The sequence below is a fragment of the Hemitrygon akajei genome, chromosome 1 (genome assembly GCF_048418815.1).
Source record: "Hemitrygon akajei chromosome 1, sHemAka1.3, whole genome shotgun sequence".
In the NCBI taxonomy this organism is placed as follows: domain Eukaryota; kingdom Metazoa; phylum Chordata; class Chondrichthyes; order Myliobatiformes; family Dasyatidae; genus Hemitrygon; species Hemitrygon akajei.
Genome location: NC_133124.1, coordinates 218,336,822 through 218,355,273, shown reverse-complemented (window position 1 = coordinate 218,355,273; position 18,452 = coordinate 218,336,822). Strand labels below are relative to the sequence as shown.

Below are 18,452 nucleotides of genomic sequence, written 5' to 3'. Positions count from 1 at the left end.
CTACTTGTAATCTCCTCAAAGAATTCCAACAGGTTCATCAGGCAGGATTTTCCCTGAAGGAAACCATGTTGACTTTGTACTATCTTGTCCTGTGTCACCAAGTACTCCATAACTTCAACCTTAACAATTGACTCCAACATCTTCCCACACACTGAGGTCAGGCTAACAGGTCTATAATTTCCTTTCTGCTGCCTTCCTCCTTTCTTAAAGAGTGGAGTGACATTTGCAATTTTCCAGTCCTCTGGCACCATGCCAGAGTCCAATGATTTTTTTTGGAAGATCATTACAAATGCCTCCACAATCTCTACAACTACCTCCTTCAGAACCCGAGCTTATCTGGCCCGAGTGACCTATGTACCTTTAGGTCTTTCAGCTTTTTGAGCACCTTCTCCCTTGTAATAGTAACTGCATTCACTTCTCTTCCCTCACACCCTTCAACACCTGGCACCCTATTAGTGTCTTCCACAGTGAATTCTGATTCAAAATACTCGATTAGTTCATCTGCCATCTCCTTGGCCCCGTCACTATTTTTCTGGCCTCATTTCCAATCAACCTGCATGTCCTTTTACCCTCGCAGTTTCTTAACTCAACCCACAAGGATTCAACATCTTTCGATCCCATGTCACAACTTTCTGCTGATTTGATGCCACTCTTTACCAGCAGAGCCACGCCACCCCCTCTGCCTACCTTCCTGTCCCTCCGATACAATGTGTAACCTTGGGCATTCAGCTCCCAATTACAACCATCCTTCAGCCACGATTCAGTGATGGCCACAACATCATACCTGCCAATCTGTAATAGTGCTACTTGATCATCCACCTTATTTCTTATACACCGTGCATTAAGATATAATACTTTGAGTACTGTATTTGCTTTTGCTACCGTTTTTGATTCTGCATCCCCAAAGCCACTGATACTCACCCTGCTGGCTGCAATTTTGTCCTATCATTTGCTGCCCTTCCTGACAGTCTGACTGCACGCTATCTTTGCTTTTTTACCATCTGTCCTATCCTGAGACCCTTCACTCCAGTCCTCAACCCCCTGCCAAATTAGTTGAAACCCTCCCCAATAGTTCTAACGAACCTGCCCACGAGAATATTGTTCCCCCTCGGGTTCAGGTGCAACCCGTCACTTTTGAACAAGTCCGACCTCCCCCAGAAGAGATCCTAATGATCAAAGAACCTGAAACCCTGCCCCCCGCACCAGCTTCTCAGCCACACATTAACCTGCCAAATCATCCTGTTTCTACCCTCACTGGTGCGTGACACAGGCAGCAATCCACAGATTACTACCCTTGAGATCCTGCCTCTCAGCTTTCTACCCAGATCTCCAAATTCTCTTTTCAGGACCTCTTTGCTTTTCCTTCCTATGTCATTGGTACAAATACGTATCAAGACATCTGGCTGCTCTCGCTCCCTCTCCAAAATGCTGAGAACGCGATCTGAGACGTCCCTGACCCTGGCACCAGGGAGACAACATGGCATTCGGGTGTCCCGTTCACCTCCACAGAATGTTCTGTCTGTACCCCTGACTATCGAGTTCCCTATCACTATTTCTCCTTCTTTCCCTTCTGCACCACGGACCTATGCTCAATGCCAGTAACCCAGTCTCTGTGGTGTTCCCTTAGGATGTCATCCTCCACAACATTATCCAAAGTGGTATACATATTATTGAGGGGAATGGCCACAGGGGTGCTCTGTGCTAACTGCCCTTTCCCATTTCCATTTCCCCTGACAGTCACCTCCTGCAACTTCAGGGTGACTTCTTCCGTGTAACTCTGATCGATGATCTCCTCGTTCTCCCGTACAAGCCGAAGGTCATCCAGCTGCTGCTCCAGATCCCTAACACAGTCTTCAAGCAGCTGCAGCCGGATGGTCTTCATGCAAATGTAGTTCCCTGGGAGACTCCGGGTCTCGCAGGACTCCAACGTCCATCATGAAGAACTCACAGCAACCACTTACTACACTAGATACAGTAAGAGAGAAAAATAAATGGAACCGCCACAGAAGCTTACCTAGAGCCCACGCCTCTTTCAAGCCAAAGCCCGCCACCCCGCTTCCCCCTTCTGTACTTTTAAACAAGAATCTCCGACCTGCGAGAAACCTCGTCGCTGTGGCCCGCTCCTGCTGTTGATTGGGCGATCGGAAAAAGTGTTCCCAAAAGTATTCAGGAAGCAAACTTTTCGCTGTCCAGTGTTATGCACCGAGAGAGGTGGGTGCCTGGAACTTGCTGACGGGTGGTGGATACAGGACCCAGAGCAACTTCTAAGAGGCAGTTAGACTGGAGGGTGTCATCTTCTTAAGGCGTTGGCTTTTGAAGATGGTGAGGAGGCTCGTGCCCACGATGGAGCTGGCTGAGTTTGCATCCCTCTGGTGCTCTGCCCGAAAGCAGAATGCAAGGCTGAAACATTTACAACATTCAGCCATAACTTCTAAGGGGAAGATCCATCTCGGCTCCCTCTAGAAATTCCCACTCTCACAGAAGCCAGTCTTCAGCCACCTTCGTTCACACTACATTGCATCCATCAAGCGGCTGACAGCAAAATATTCAAGATTCAAAGTACGTTTACTATCGGCGTACTTATGCGGTACACAGTCCTCAGGTTCTCCTTCCCACAGACAGCCACGAAACAAAGAAAACCATGGGGCCTGTTCAAAGACAAAGTTCAAACTGCCAACAAGAAAATAAACAAATCGCACAATCGGCTAAAAAAGAGCGAAAAGTACAGAATACAGAACGTCAACCTGCAAAGTTTTTGAAAGAGCCCGGGCATATTCAGTCTGGCTCAGTTCTCTTCAATCTGGTGCTGCGTCTTATATAACTTCAGGCTGCTGAGCCAGTCCACCCCGATCAAAAACACCCAAAGACAGCAACAGAAAAAGCGACTAGACCATCACAACATGAACTGCAGAGTCCAATCCACAAACCGTGTCAATTAAATCTTGCCCGAGACCCAGTACTCTGGCAACATTGAGTGAGAGGGAGAGAGAGAAACCGTTTGAATGCAGGGACCTTCCTCCGGGGCCAGCAGGCGAGAGACAAGAGACTGGACACATACAGGTAGACGGCGCTGAACACCTGCAAGCTTTCCACCCTCATTTTCAATCTTCCTCAATGCTTTAATCAGCTAGATTGGCAAGAAATGGAGTCAATCGTGGGCTCGAACCCCGTCTCCAGATCTCCTGGCCTACAGGCCGCGTGCTTTGTGCAGAGCCACACTGAACTCCCAAGAAGACAGCAAAGCGCCAGATCTCTCAATCAGCCCAAAAGCAGGCCACCAAAATGTAGATAAAGTTGAGGCTCTGGGACCCAACAACATTCCAACAGTAGTACCAAAGGCTCATTACCCAGAACTGACTGTCGGGTACATTTATTCCACTGTGGCCAAATTGCTACAGGCACAATATAGAAATTTGCCCAAACACAATCACTTACAGTCCAAACATAGAACACAGGGCAGTCCAGCACAGGCCATCTGATCTAGTTAAACTAATCTCACCTAATTTAAGGTGTTTGGAGGAAAGAATAGGAGTGGCTATCAGTGGTGGGCATTTTACACAGGGAGTGGTGGGTGCAGGAAACACGTCGCTCGGGTGGTGGTGGAGGCAGATACATTAGGGACACATAAGAGATTCTTAGACAGGCACACGGATGATAGAAAACTGGAGGCCGATGTGGGAGGGAAGGGTTAAAGTAATCTTGCAGTAGATTAAAGGGAACATCACGGCACAAAGGGTGATCACGTGATTATATTCATTTGCATCTACCACATCCCAACCTGCTTGACAAATCAGCGTAACCCATAATAAACAGGCAGCACAAAATACAATACAGACAGAAAATAGGCACTTGGCTCCTACACCCCTCAAGAAAGGAAGTTAACCTAAAGCTCCTTGGAAATATCACGTTCCAAATTGCTTCATTTATTTTATATTCAATATGCCTTTCCAGAACTATGCATAACATGTGTTGATACGTACTATTTAACTGCAGAGGCAAGATGGCTGAAAGGTGAGATTTGAGCCCAGGGGAGGGATTGTGCATGTAAATACAGACTCAAAGTGTTCTACAAAGGAGCCCCGAGCGTTCGTTTGTTCAGTTCGTGGTAAAAATGTCAGCAAAGTCCCAAGGCCCAGAGAGTGGCCCAGCCTCACTGCTGTCAGAGGAAAACGATTAAGATGATCAAAAGTTTAAATTTTACTGGCGTGGAAATAGAAATCTGCAAAGGAAGGCGAATTCCTCGATTTAAAAAAATCCAGAGGATGAACAATATAGTCAAGAGGGAAGAAACAGAGTAAAGATTTAAAGTACATTTATTTGCAGAGTATGTATGCAGTATACAATCCTGAGATTCATCTTCCCCACAGACAGTTACGAAATGAAGAAAACCATGGAACCCGTTCCACACAATCTCCCAAGGTGACAAATCAGCAAACAGTAAAAACAAGCAAGAAACAAGAAATGACAAAGTCATTGTGCACTGCAACACAGAAACAGACCCTTCAGCCCATCTAGTTCATGCTGAATTGTTATTCTACTAGTCCCATTGACCTGCACCTGGCCTTCATCCTCCGTACCCCTCTCATCCATGTACTTACTCAAACCTCTTAAATGTTGAAATTGAACCCCATTCACCACTTCCACCCTCCAAGTGAAGAAGTTCCCTCTGAAGTTCCCCTTAAATTTTTGCTTTTCAAACTTAACCTATGACCTCTAGCTTTAGTCTCAGTGGAAAAAGTATCAATCCTATCTATAGCCCTCATAATTTTGTACTCATTCATTAATTATGTGCTGTGTCGAATGATGTGGGCAATCATGCTCTTTCCATGACTATGATTATTCTTGGCAAATTTTTCTAGAGAACCAGTTTGCCATTGTCTTCTTCTGGGCTGTGTCTTTACGAGAAGGGTGACCCCAGCCATTATCGATACTCTTCAGAGATTGTCTGCCTGGTGTCAGTGGTCACATAACCAGGACTTGTGATCTGCACCAGCTGCTCATACGACCATCCACCACCTGCTCCCATGGCTTCACATGACCCTGATCGGGGGCTAATCAGGTGCTACACTTTGTCCAAGGATTATCTCCAGGCTAGCGGAGGGAAGGAGTAAAGACACTGCAAAGAAGAAGGCAATGGCAAACCTCTTCTGTAGAAAAAGTTGTTAAGAACAGTCATGGCCATGAGATCTTAATCACCGCATCATATGACATGGCACATAATGATCATTATATTGGAAGGACAGAGAAATGACGACTGCTATAACATAGAAACTTCCTAGGAGCATGATGTAGACGGACTGGATCTCAGCCCAGTTTCAGCTGATGGTTAGGATTCTTCTAAATGTGTCCCCTGATCTGGATTCTTTTTCAATCTTTTTATTATTGTTATTAATATCAACAAAATAAAATTGATACATAGATAATGGGATTACAAACATACACATTTCAACTGAACATGAAAGAATACATAAGCAATGGTTACAGTATAAATGAGTATTCCCAAATCATGGACGATACAATATACAAATAAACAAGGCAAACCTAGGTATATCATAATATATAATAAAAAAACAGAAAAAAGAAAAAGAAAAAAAATTATGCAAAAAAAACTAATCTAGTAACTAATAAGGAAAAAAAAAGAAAAAAGAGAAAAAGAAAAAATGGAAAAAAGAGGGCTGTTTATAATATCTCACAAAAATACAAAATCATCAGTGTCGTCAACTCCGATCCTCTCAACATATATACAATCGAAACTGGAAAATCAAATAGGCTTGGAACAGGGTCATATTACGTCATGTGAAAATATTGAATAAATGGTCTCCATATCTTTTCAAATTTAATAGAAGTATCAAATACACCACTTCTAATTTTTTCTAAATTTATACATAACATAGTTTGAGAAAACCAATGAAATACAGTAGGAGGATTAATTTCTTTCCAGTTCAACAAAATAGATCTTCTAGCCATTAATGTAAGAAATGCAATCATTCGACAAGCGGAAGAGGATAAATGGAGTGAGTCCATCATTGGTAAACCAAAAATTGCGTAATAGGATGAGGTTGTAAATCAATGTTCAATACCGCAGAAATAATATCAAAAATATCTTTCCAATAATTGTTCAAAAGCAGACACGACCAGAACATATGAGTTAAAGACGCTATCTCAGAATGACATCTGTCACAAATAGGATTTATATAGGAATAAAAATGAGCCAATTTATCTTTGGACATATGAGCCCTGTGCACAACTTTAAACTGTATTAATGAATGTTTAGCACATATAGATGATGTATTAACTAATTGAAGAATTTTATCCCAATTCTCAATGGGGATAGTAAGGTTAATTTCTCTTTCCCAATCATTTTTAGTCTTATAAAAGGGCTCTGAACGTATCTTCATAATTATATTGTAAAGTTTTGATATTAGCCCTTTCTGAAAAGGATTTAGTTCAAACAAATTCTCCAAAATACCTGAAGACACAAAATTTGGAAAAGTAGGAAGTACAGTATTTAAGAAATTCCTAATCTGTAAATATCTTAAAAAAAATGAAATCTAGGCAAATTATATTTATTAGATAATTGCTCAAAAGACATAAAACAATTATCCAAAAATAAATCGGAAAATCGTAGTAATCCTTTAGTCTTCCAAGCTGAATAAGCTTGGTCTATAATAGAAGGATAAAAAAAGCAATTGGATACAATAGGAATATTTAAAACAAACTGAGTCAACCCAAAAAATTTCCGAAATTGAAACCATATACGTAAAGTATGTTTAACTATCGGGTTGTCAATTTGTTTCGGCAATTTAGAAAGAGCAAAGGGAAGAGAAGTCCCTAAAATAGAACCCAATGCAAATCCTTGTACAGATTTAATTTCCAGGTTCACCCAATGAGGGCTAAAAGATATATCCCAATCCTTTAACCAACATATCAAATATCGGATATTAACTGCCCAATAATAAAATCTAAAATTAGGCAATGCCAATCCACCTTCCTTCCTTGCCTTCTGTAAATATATTTTACCTAACCTAGGATTTTTATTCTGCCATATATATGAGGAAATTTTTGAATCAACATTAGCAAAAAAAGATTTCAGAATAAAAATTGGTACCGCTTGAAATATATATAAAAACTTGGGTAAAATAACCATCTTAATAGTGTTAATCCGACCTATCAGAGATAAAGATAATGGTGACCACTTAGTAAACAAACATTTAATCTGATCAATTAAAGGTAAAAAATTAACCTTAAAGAAGTCTTTATAGATTTTTGTGATTTTAATCCCTAAGTAAATAAATGAGTCATTAACTAATTTAAAAGGTAAATTTCCATAAATTGGAACCTGTCTATTTAAAGGAAACAATTCACTCTTATTAAGATTTAATTTATACCCGGAAAAATCATTAAATTGAGCCAACAATGATAAAACTGCAGGAATGGATTTCTCAGGATCAGAAATAAATAATAATAAATCATCTGCATATAATGATAACTTATGTATATCTGTCCCATGATTAATGCCAACAATGTTCTGTGATTCTCTGATAGCAATTGCCAAGGGTTCTAAAGCAATATCAAATAATAATGGACTAAGAGGACAGCCTTGTCTAGTACCCCAAAATAAACAAAAAAAGGGAGATCTTTGATTGTTAGTAAGCACCGAGGCTACTGGAGTATGATATATCAGTTTAATCCAGGAAATGAATGTCGGACTAAAATTAAACTTCTCAAGCACATTAAATAAGTATGACCATTCAATTCTATCAAATGCTTTCTCCGCATCTAATGAAATGACACATTCTGAAGTGCTATGTGAAGGAGTATAAACAATATTCAATAATCTCCTAACATTGAAAAAAGAATAGCGGTTTTTAATAAAACCGGTTTGATCTTCCGAAATAATTTGGGGTAATACCTTCTCCAGCCTAGATGCCAGTAACTTGGAAAAGATCTTGGAATCTACATTCAATAAAGATATTGGTCTATAGGATGCACAGTCAGTAGGGTCTTTATCTTTCTTCAATATTGAAGAAATGGAAGCTCTATAAAAAGATTGTGGCAAATTGCCCAATCTAATTGCTTCTTCAAAAACCCTGCATAACAAAGGAGAAAGAGTAGCGGAAAAACATTTTAAAAATTCTACTGTATACCCATCTGGACCTGGTGCTTTCCCAGAATTCATAGAGGAAATAACCCCTTTAATTTCTGCATCCGTAATAGGAGTTTCTAATATTGAAAGATCATCTGCTGATAATTTTGGAAAATTCAATTTCCCAAGAAAATCACACATGGTATTACGATCATGAGGGAATTTGGAATGATACAGGAAGGTATAAAAGTCTTGAAATGATTTATTTATCTCACCATGGTTAACTGTCAGATCCCCATTCTGCTGACGGATCTTAGTAATTTGACGTTTAACCAAAGCATTCTTCAATTGACTAGCTAACAGTTTGCCCGATTTATCACGATGTATATAAAAATCAGATCTGGTTTTCATTAATTGATTTTCAATCGAAGATGTAAGTAATAAACTATGTTCCGTTTGAAGTTCAACCCTTTGTTTGTAAAGCTCCTTACTAGGAGTAATCAAATATTTCTTGTCAATCTCTTTAATTTTATCAACCAATAAAAGAGTTTCCTTCTTAATGCGTTTTCTCGGACCAACAGAGTAGGAGATAATCTGTCCATGTATATATGCTTTAAAAATGTCCCAAAGTGTTCTGCAAGAAATATCATCCGTGGAATTAGTTGAAAAGAAGAAATCGATCTGTTCCTTCATAAATTTAATAAAATCCAGATCCTGCTGTAAGGTAGAATCAAATCGCCATTGTCTAGCACTAGAAGCTGTATCCGTAAATTTAATAGAAAGTTTTAATGGAGCATGGTCAGAGATGGCTATAATATCATAATTACAACCAATTACCGATGGAATAAAACAAGAGTCAATAAAAAAAAATCAATTCTCAAGTAGGAATGATAAACGTGAGAAAAATGAAAACTCTTTGTCCTTAGAATGCCGAAATCTCCAAATATCAAAAATTCCATTATCAGTCAAAAAAGAGTTAATACAAGTGGCAGACTTATTAGGTAAAGTCTGAGTAGATATAGATTTGTCCATCAAAGGATTTAAACAACAATTAAAGTCACCACCCATTATTAACTTATATTCATTTAGATTAGGTAGAGAAGTAAATAAGGACTTAAAAAAATCGGGACAATCCACATTTGGAACATAAACATTAACCATAGCAACCTTTTTGTTAAAAAGTAAGCCAGTAATTAACAAAAATCTACCATTCGGATCCGAAAAGATATCATGTTGGACAAATGCAATAGAGGAGTCAATAAAAATTGAAACTCCCTTTACTTTGGCATTCGAATGCGAATGGTACTGTTGATCCCTCCAAAACCTAAAAAAGCGATAATTATCCTCTTTCCTCACATGAGTTTCTTGTACAAAAATAATATGAGCATTAAGTCTTTGGAATACTTTGAAAATCTTTTTCCGTTTAATCGGATGGTTTAAGCCATTAGTATTCCAAGAGACAAAATTAATGGTCTGAGCCATATTTCTGAAATCAACCCTTTGGTATATAAAGGGTTAACCAAATTATGAACTTATGCACCCGGAAGAGGAACAAAAATAAGGGGCGGACCTGGAAGTGACGACATCACGGACATTTTAGTAGTTTAAAATCAGCCCAAATGAAAAAACTAAAAAAAACTGATATAAGAAACATAAGATTTAGAAAAAGACCTCCCACCACCCCCCCCACCCAAGAGGAAAAAAAAAGACCACCCCAGCCAGGGATAGGCTGGGAAAAAGGAAAGATGAAACTAAATCTACCCCCATATCAGCAGAAGACAACTCCGTATATAAAGGATAAAAAAAAAGATCCACCCAAACTCTAAAGAAATAATAATCACTATACTAAAACCAAACTTCTTAATATAATTGGTAGTAAAAAAAACAAAAAGAATATAATCACTAGTAACTTATAAATTGGGTTAAAACCCAAACAAACCAAAAAAAATTTAAACTGATAAGAAATGCATTATAGGAAGAAGACAAGAGAGAAAAAAATGGCGAAATAAAAAAAAGCCAAAAATATTTTAGAAAAGAAACCACCATCTTAGTAGAAAAAATTCACCTTCAAAGGATTAATAATAATGACCAAAGATAAAGTACAGTGGTTGAAGTAAGTAAAATAAAAAGATTAGTATGTCGAAAAAAAAACTTTAACTAGAGTATAAAATATAAAGTAAACCTACACCAATAGCCAGAAACAAAATCTGGTTTTGGAAATAAAAACCATCTTGCACGATCAAAATCACTCATTTATTAGAAATGAGTGTCCGCAGCAGTAGGGAAGTTCTTATTCAGAAATCTTCTCGCTTCAGATGTTGAAAGAAAGACCTGCCGTAGTGCATTTGGAGGCAATATTCTGAGCTTCGCAGGGTATAAGAGCGCAGGTTTTAGATTTTTCTCATAACATTCAGACATCAGAGGTTTAAAAAGAAGCCTTGCCTTCATTACTTCTGGACTAAAATCTTCTACTAAACAAAAGTTGTGATCTTGAAATTTGACCATCCCTACACGCCGAGCCACATGAATAAGTTGCTCTTTAACATGCACATAGTGAAATCGGACAATTACAACTGGTGGTTTAGCTGAAGCACTTGGTGATCGATGCATAATTCTGTGAGCGCGATCAAGTAACGGAGCACTGTCTGGGAATACAGAAGGGAACGCATCCTTTAAAAGTTGACCAAAGTACTTCGAGGGATCCCCTTGTTCAATACCTTCCGGGAGACCAAGTATGCGTAGGTTCTGTCTTCTGGACCGATTGTCAAAGTCGACACTCTTGGCTTTAAGTGTTTCCACCTGTTTAATCATCGAAAGTAAGTTCTGTTCCAGTTTTTCAATTATCAAGTCTCGCTTCCGAGCGTCCTCTTGCAGAGTTGCAATTAGAACTTGCTGCTGGTTAACTACTGAATCCATCTTATCCATATAATCTTGAAAAGCCTTTATATCTTGTTTAAAAATTTGTCGTTGTTCTTCAAATTTTTGATTTAAAACCTCCAATAACATTTCATAAGTCAATTCAGTGCGCTTAGGATCGGTCTGCTTCTTCTTCACGTTCCCGTTAGGATCCTTCCCAGGTTCTCGCCCTTTAGATCTAAGAGCCATTTCTGTATTCATTTCTTCAAAAATTCACAATAAACTCTTAAAGATAAGTCCAAGAAAGTAGCAAGAATCTTTTGGTGTAGGTAAAAATAAGTTAAATAAGGGTGATCATAGGTTAAAAAAAGTAAAGGTTATGGAGCGAATCTGAAACAGTGCTCACTCCATGAGCGTCTCCTGCTGACCTCCCCCTGATCTGGATTGTGAAACGGAAATGAGGAGACTAATCAGAGATGAAAGCCCTAGGTCGATCAGAAGTCCAGGTTGAAACTTGAAGGTCAATCAGAGATCCAGGAGTCAAAGCCCGAAGGCGAATCACTGGGGGAGTCACGGCCTAGCGTCTGCAAATCCACAAGTCCACTGGAAGCTGGAGAATGAAGAGGCTTGACGTGGGCTTGGAGGACAGTATGTGTGCACGGGTAAGGGAGGGAGGAACGGGACTTGTTTTACTACTGTTTTGTGGCTTGTTGTGTTCTGTGTTGTTCTGTTGAACAATGTGGGCATGCTACGTGGGCACCGGAATGTGTGGTGGCCCCAGAACATTCTCAAGCATGTTGGTTGTTAACACAAACGATGTATTTCACTGTATGTTTCAATCTACATGCGTCAAATAAATGAATGTGAATGTGAATCTGAAGACAGTTGTCCTCATCGAGGGATCAGCAGTCGAAAGCATTAGCAGCTTCAAGTTCCTGGGTGCCAGCATCTCTGAGGACCTATCCCGGTCCCAGCATATCGATGCAATCACAAAGAAGGCACACCAGCGGCTATATTTCATTAGGGGTTTGAGGAGATTTGGTATGCTACCAAAGACTCTCACAAATTTCTACAGATATACAGCCCCATCTCCATCTGGTGTGGAGGGGCCCTGCACAGGGGTCAGAAAAAGCTGCAGAGAGTTATAAATTCAGCCAGCCCCATCGTGGGCACGAGCCTGCCCACCATCGAGGACAGTTTGAAATGGCAATGCCTCAAGAAGGCGATGTCCATTATTAAGGATCCCCACCATCCAGGACATGACCTCCCCTCACTGCTACCATCAGTAAGGAGGCACAGGAGCCTGAAGACCCACTCAACATCTTAGCAACAGTATCTTTCCCTCCGCCATCAGATTTCTGAACTGACCATGACAACTACCTCACTACTTTGGTCTTTTTTGCACTATTTTTATATATTCTTATTGTAATTTTAGTCCTATATGGCCTTTATAGTAAGTTTTATGTTTTGCACTGTACTGTTGGGGCAAAATGACAGATTTCACGACACAATCAGTCAAAATAAACCTGATTCTGATCTGAAAGTCGTTCGTCATCTCACTGTCGGAAGACCCTGACCTAGAACCAATGCTAATCCAGTGTATCTGTCAACTGCAGTGATTACTCCCCATGCAGAGAAAATTTAAGAGAAAGGGGATTAGATAGTAAAAGTGCATTTGGTATGCTTGCCATTACACATAAACGTGTGCTGTCGTGTTGCAGCTGGAATCGGTTAGACTGCACTTGCAATGTTGACTATACTCTGACTGTCGGAACTGAGTACACGTCAAGTAAATACTTGCAGGCTTTCTGCCCCTCAGCTTGAGAGAGACTGGGCTCTTTTATTGTTCTATTTGTGTTTTCTTGTAAAAACAGCCTATGATTTATGATAAATTGCTGTTTGTCTGATGCTCTGAGCCTGAGATGCTGCTACAAGCCAATTTCGCATTGCACCTGTGCACACGTGGACTTGCGCGCGTGACAATAAACTCTCTTTTCGATGCAAGAGAATTACTCTGGCGTCAGCCAGTAGGCAGTGGAAAATGAATAGGTGGTGAGAGAGATTTCACTAACACCATTCAATATCGGCCATCAGCATGCAAGCAGTCAGAATTAGAGTCAGGTTTAACATCACCAGCATACGTCGTGAAATTTGTTAACTTTGCGGCAGCAGTACAATGCAATATATAAAAATTATCGGAAAAAACTGTGAATTACAGTCAGCATATTTATATATAAAATGGTTCCTTAAGGTTGTTATAGTCTGGGGTGATAATGGGGACAAGCTCTCACTGCCTACCAAATGCTCCCAAAGGCATGCTCCCCAAATAGCCTCTGACAACCAAATCCAGCTCGTGGCCTTCACGTGGGGCTTAGGTACTAAGCCTGGCAGAATGGTTTCTACTGACAGAAGAAGAGGTGAAGACGGGTTACTGGCACCTTAAAACCAGTAGCTCCAGGCAAAAAGCTGTGCTTGGCAGCTCATCTAGGGGAGGAAAAACTCTGATCTAAAACCTCGGCTGCCTTGCAGCTATACCCACTCATGGGGAAGGCTTCGGAAGTAAACCACAAGGGAAATTCTGGAGCTGGAGTCCTTAAGGGAGCCCTAGGCAACTCCTGCAATGCTGCTGGTACCAAACTGTATCGGTCTCTGCCGTTCCTTTGGGTTCATCAGTTGTGTGGAGACGGGGGGCTTGCCACGTGGGCAACAGCTCGCTCTCCATATTGTACTGCCCTGGCTTGTGTGTCTAGACAGCTAGGATGCTGTTGCCATGGTCAACTCTGACTGACTGAGGCCTCTGCAGCATATATAAAACAGTTAAATTAAATATGTAGTGCAAAAGTAGAAATTTAAAAAAGGAGTGAGAAAGTGTTCATGGGTTCAATGTCCATTCAGAAATCAGAGGGCAGAGGGGAAGAAGCTGTTCCTGAATCATTGAGTGTGTGTCTTCAGGCTCCTGTATCTTCTCCCTGATGGTAGCAATGAGAAGAGGGCATGTCCTGGGTGGTGAGGGTCCTTAATGATGGATGCGGCCTTTTTGAGCCATCATTGCTTGAAGATTTCCTGGTTACTATGGAGACCAGTGCCCATGATGGAGCTGACTTATTTTACAGTTCTGTGAAATTTATTTTGATCCTGTGCAGTAGCCACACCCCCCAATACCAAACAACGATGCAGCCAATCAGAATGCTCTCCACAATGTATCTAGAAATTTGTGAGTGTCTTAGGTGACAGACCAATTCTCCTCAAGCTCCTAATGAGATGCCTTCATTGTAGCTGCATCGATATGTTGGGTTCGAGTTCGATCATCAGAGATATTGGCAGCCAGGAATTTGAAACTAGTCAATCTTTCCACTTTGGATCCCTCTATGACATATATGTCAAACTCAAGGCCCGCGGTGGAATTATCTTTGGCCCCAGTAATCGAAGCGCCTATGGCGTATGATATGGCTAACGCTGAGTTTATTCAGGTACCAGGTTTTCAGGGTTTTTAGTGTTTATTCGGCAGTCTTCTTCATAAGAAACGGAATTTGTAAAGTGAAACACTTTGTAGTTATAGCAGAGACTGAGACACATGAGAGCAGGCTGAAAAAACGGAGGCAACGAAAGCTGCGTTCGCACGCGTCCGACTGATCCGGCCCGCATGAAGCTGCATTTTGCTCAATCCGGCCCGGGACCTAAAATGAGTTTGACACCCCTGCGAGGACTGGTCTGTGTTCCCACGTCTTCCCCTTTCTGAAGTCCACAATCAGTTCTTTGCTCTCACCTCTAAACTAGCTGCTATATCTCACACCTGTACATCCTCTCATTACCACCTGAAATTCTGCCAACAATGGTTGTATTGTCAGCAAATTGAAGACGGAACTGATCCCAGCCAGTAAACAGAGGAGGATGAAAAGACGGTGAGAGACATCTCGATAACAGCATTCAATAATTGCTTTCAGCACACAAACAATCATTCAATACTCTTTAATCAGTCAAAGATGGTCATAAAATGATAACAGAAGGTGCTGCCAACAAACTACAATGTGTTTGCTCTACGGATCTTGAATTCACCTAAATCTCTGGGAGTGTGTTAGGTGCCAGGTTTGAGCGGAGCCACATACTGACAAATACTCTCCATGGGAGTGTACAGCAGGGACGTAAAGAGTGTTTACAGTTCTCTGGGGCCTGCCCTGTTCCCCTTTTGATGTTATCAGAGGTGCTGTTCAATTGCGTTTTGGCACTTACAGCCAAAAGTGCACACACAAAAAAAAAGCCCACACCTGCAATGCTTGAGTCATCATTCACCACTGATGAGGGGTAATCGATGTGACCCCATGCCTCGTAAGTGCTGTTCAACATCCCCGTGCGAATTCAACAAGCTAATAAACTGCCCGGCTCTCAAGATGCTCCTCCCATTAGAATCCACAATAAGATTGCTTCCATTGTTTTCAGAGTCGCCTCCCTTGTTACTGCAAGCTCCGAATCGACTGTCCAACCTGATGCACAGTGGGAGCCAGCAGAGGAGTGAGTAACTGGCAAACGACAATCACAGTAGGCAGAGGACAAAAACATCCTACTCAATGGACTGAATAGATCTTACGATTGCGATTAATGGCAACATCATAGAACTGAGCCAATCTTCATAGAGTTACAGAGAAATACAGCACGGGAACAGGCTCTTCTGCCCATCGAATCCATGCCAACCTTCAGCACTCCATTTACACTAACCCTATGTTAATTCAAAGTTCAAAGGACATCATCGAAGTATTTATACCATATACAACCTTGAGCTTCATTTCCTTACTAAACAAAAGAAACCCAATAGAACCCATTAAAAAAGGAGACCATTCAGCACCTAATGCGCAGAAAAAAAACCAAACCATGCCAACAATAAAGTAAGTAAATAACATTCAGAACTAAAGTTCCTGAAAGTGAGTCCACAGCCATGAAGCCGGTCATCACCGTAGCCGTTAACTGCAGGCCACAGCCTCAGTTCAGTGCAGAGACGAGTAAATCTCACAGAGCCTATCCCTCGCCCCTCACCTCCAGCTCCGACACCCGGACCTTTACAATCTTGTCCAGAGAGTTAGGTTCAGATTTATTTGTCACACGTGCATGGAAATGTACAGTGAAATACATCATTTGCATTAATAACCAACACAACCTGACGGTGGGCTGAGGGCAGCTCTCAGTCAGGGCAGTACGTTAGCATAGTGGTTAGCACAGCTCTTTACAGTACCAGCGACCCAGGTTCAATTCCCACCGCTGTCTGTAAGGGGTTTGTACATTCTCCTCATGACCCTACCACACGTTTCCTCCCACAGACCAAAGACATACCAGTTAGTAGATTTAATTGGTCATTGTAAATTTTCACACCTCGTACTAATGCCTCCAGCCACCATTACAGCTACAAACTAGGCAGTGTGACCCTCTTCACAGACTTCAATGTTGAACTATCATTGGCTAAAGACTAAAGTCATATCAGATCTTAGAGCCTGTCACAAAAGCAATGCAAGGAAGACAAAGACTTGATGGTTAATACAAGGGTAACAGGAGAGTCAGAGACTTGTTTCAAACCTTGAGAATGTGTTCCTGGCATAGTGCATAATGCTGTCAAAGTCGTACGTTTCACCGAGCGAGTCCACTTCTTCTGGTTCCATCTTTAGAAAGTTGTACTCTTGTCCTGCAAAGCATTTTGGTCAGTGTCCCAATAGAGAGAGGGAAAAAAACATCGGTGTTATACAGTGGGAAGCACTTGAGATGGGCTTTCAAAGAGTGTACATGCGGCGGTGGAGAGTAGGGATAGAGGCTGAGTGGCGGCAGTTTGAATAGTTGACATGTGGGCCTTCACCTTTCAGGGCGCTGAGTACAGGATTTGGGGCATTATGTTGTCCGAAGACGCTGGTGCAAATACACTTTGGAATATTGTGTATGGTTTTGATCACGCTGTTATAGGAAAGATATCACTAAACAGGAAAGAGTGCAGAGAAGATTTACAAGGGTGCGGCCAGAATTCAAGGGACTGAATTATTGAGAGAGGGTGGGCAGGCTAGGACTTTATTCCTCAGGGCATAAGAGAATGAGGGATGACCTACAGAGATGTATAAAGTCCTGATGGGTACAGATAGAATGAACGCATACAGTCTTTTTCCCAGAGAGGGGGAACTATAAACTAGACAGCATAGGTTTAAGGTGAGAGGTGGAAGATTGAAAAAGAACTTGATGGTGTCAAGTTAGGAAAAGGGGAAGTACAACAAGATCTAGATGTCCTTGTTCATCAGTCACTGAAAGTAAGCATGCAAGTTCAGCAGGCAGTGAAGAAAGCTAATGGCATGTTGGCCTTCATAACAAGGGGAGTTGAGTATAGGAGCAAAGAGGTCCTTTTGCAGTTGTACAGGGCCCTGGTGAGACCACGCCTGGAGTACTGTGTCCAGTTCTGGTCTCCAAATTTGAAGAAGGACATTCTTGCTATTGAGGGAGTGCAGCGTAGGTTCACGAGGTTAATTCCCGGGATGGCAGGACTGTCATATGTTGAAAGATTGGAGCGACTGGGCTTGTATACACTGGAATTTAGAAGGATGAGAGGGGATCTGATTGAAACATATAAGATTATTAAGGGATTGGACACGCTAGAGGCAGGAAACATGTTCCCAATGTTGGGGGAGTCCAGAACCAGAGGTCACAGTTTAAGAATAAGGGGTAGGCCATTTAGAACAGAATTGAGGAAAAACTTTTTCACCCAGAGAGTTGTGGATCTATGGAATGCTCTGCCTCAGAAGGCAGTGGAAGCCAATTCTCTGGATGCTTTCAAGAAAGAGTTAGATAGAGCTCTTAAAGAGAGCAGACGCAAGGGACATGGGGAGAAGGCAGGAACGGGGTACTGATTGTGGATGATCAGCCATGTTCACATTGAATGGCAGTGCTGGCTCGAAGGGCCAAATGGCATACTCCTGCACCTATTGTCTAACTTGAGGGACAGCTTTGTGGTGCAATGATGGAATAAGCTGACAGAGGAAGTGGTTGAGGCAGGTACAATAACATCACTTAAGAGACAACTAGATAAGTGCATGGGAAGGAGCCTCAAGAGGACCACAACCTTGTTGTAGGGATTGGAGGCTTGCGTGCCTCAATGACCCGGAGTGCTGGAATCAGGGCTTTGTGCCTTGGCTCTTGGTAGGGTCACCCATGCCAAACAGGTCAAAGGTTAGAGGCCAGAGTAAGAGTGGATCATCGGTCCTCCAGGACTCAGCTCGGGGATTCAGCTCAGGACTAACAACCCTTACTGGTCAAATAAAACTGTTATGGAAATATCAGTGAAGTATCTTTTTACATCTGAGTGTGATGCTATTCCTGAGTCGCCACCCGGGACTTGTATGACTGACAGTGAAAACCGAGAGGAAACTTCTCACACGATGAAGGAAACCCTGAACACTGCCAAGACCGAGTTGGCCAAGGACAGACAGGCCTACCTGATGCCCTAAACGCCAATGTCACACGGACAGCAACTACATGGAAAGGAAGGGTT

At 41.6% G+C, this 18,452-nt stretch overlaps 1 protein-coding gene across 1 annotated transcript in view; it reads right to left on the bottom strand.

Moving 5' to 3' along the window:
* The window catches only part of LOC140735902 (bone morphogenetic protein 1-like), a 275,011-nt gene that overhangs the window by 97,276 nt on the left and 159,283 nt on the right, over positions 1-18,452 (bottom strand). Inside the window, exon 7 of the mRNA XM_073061499.1 lies at positions 16,505-16,610. Within this exon, the coding sequence (XP_072917600.1) occupies positions 16,505-16,610 (106 nt within the window). The remainder of the gene's footprint in view (positions 1-16,504; positions 16,611-18,452) is intronic.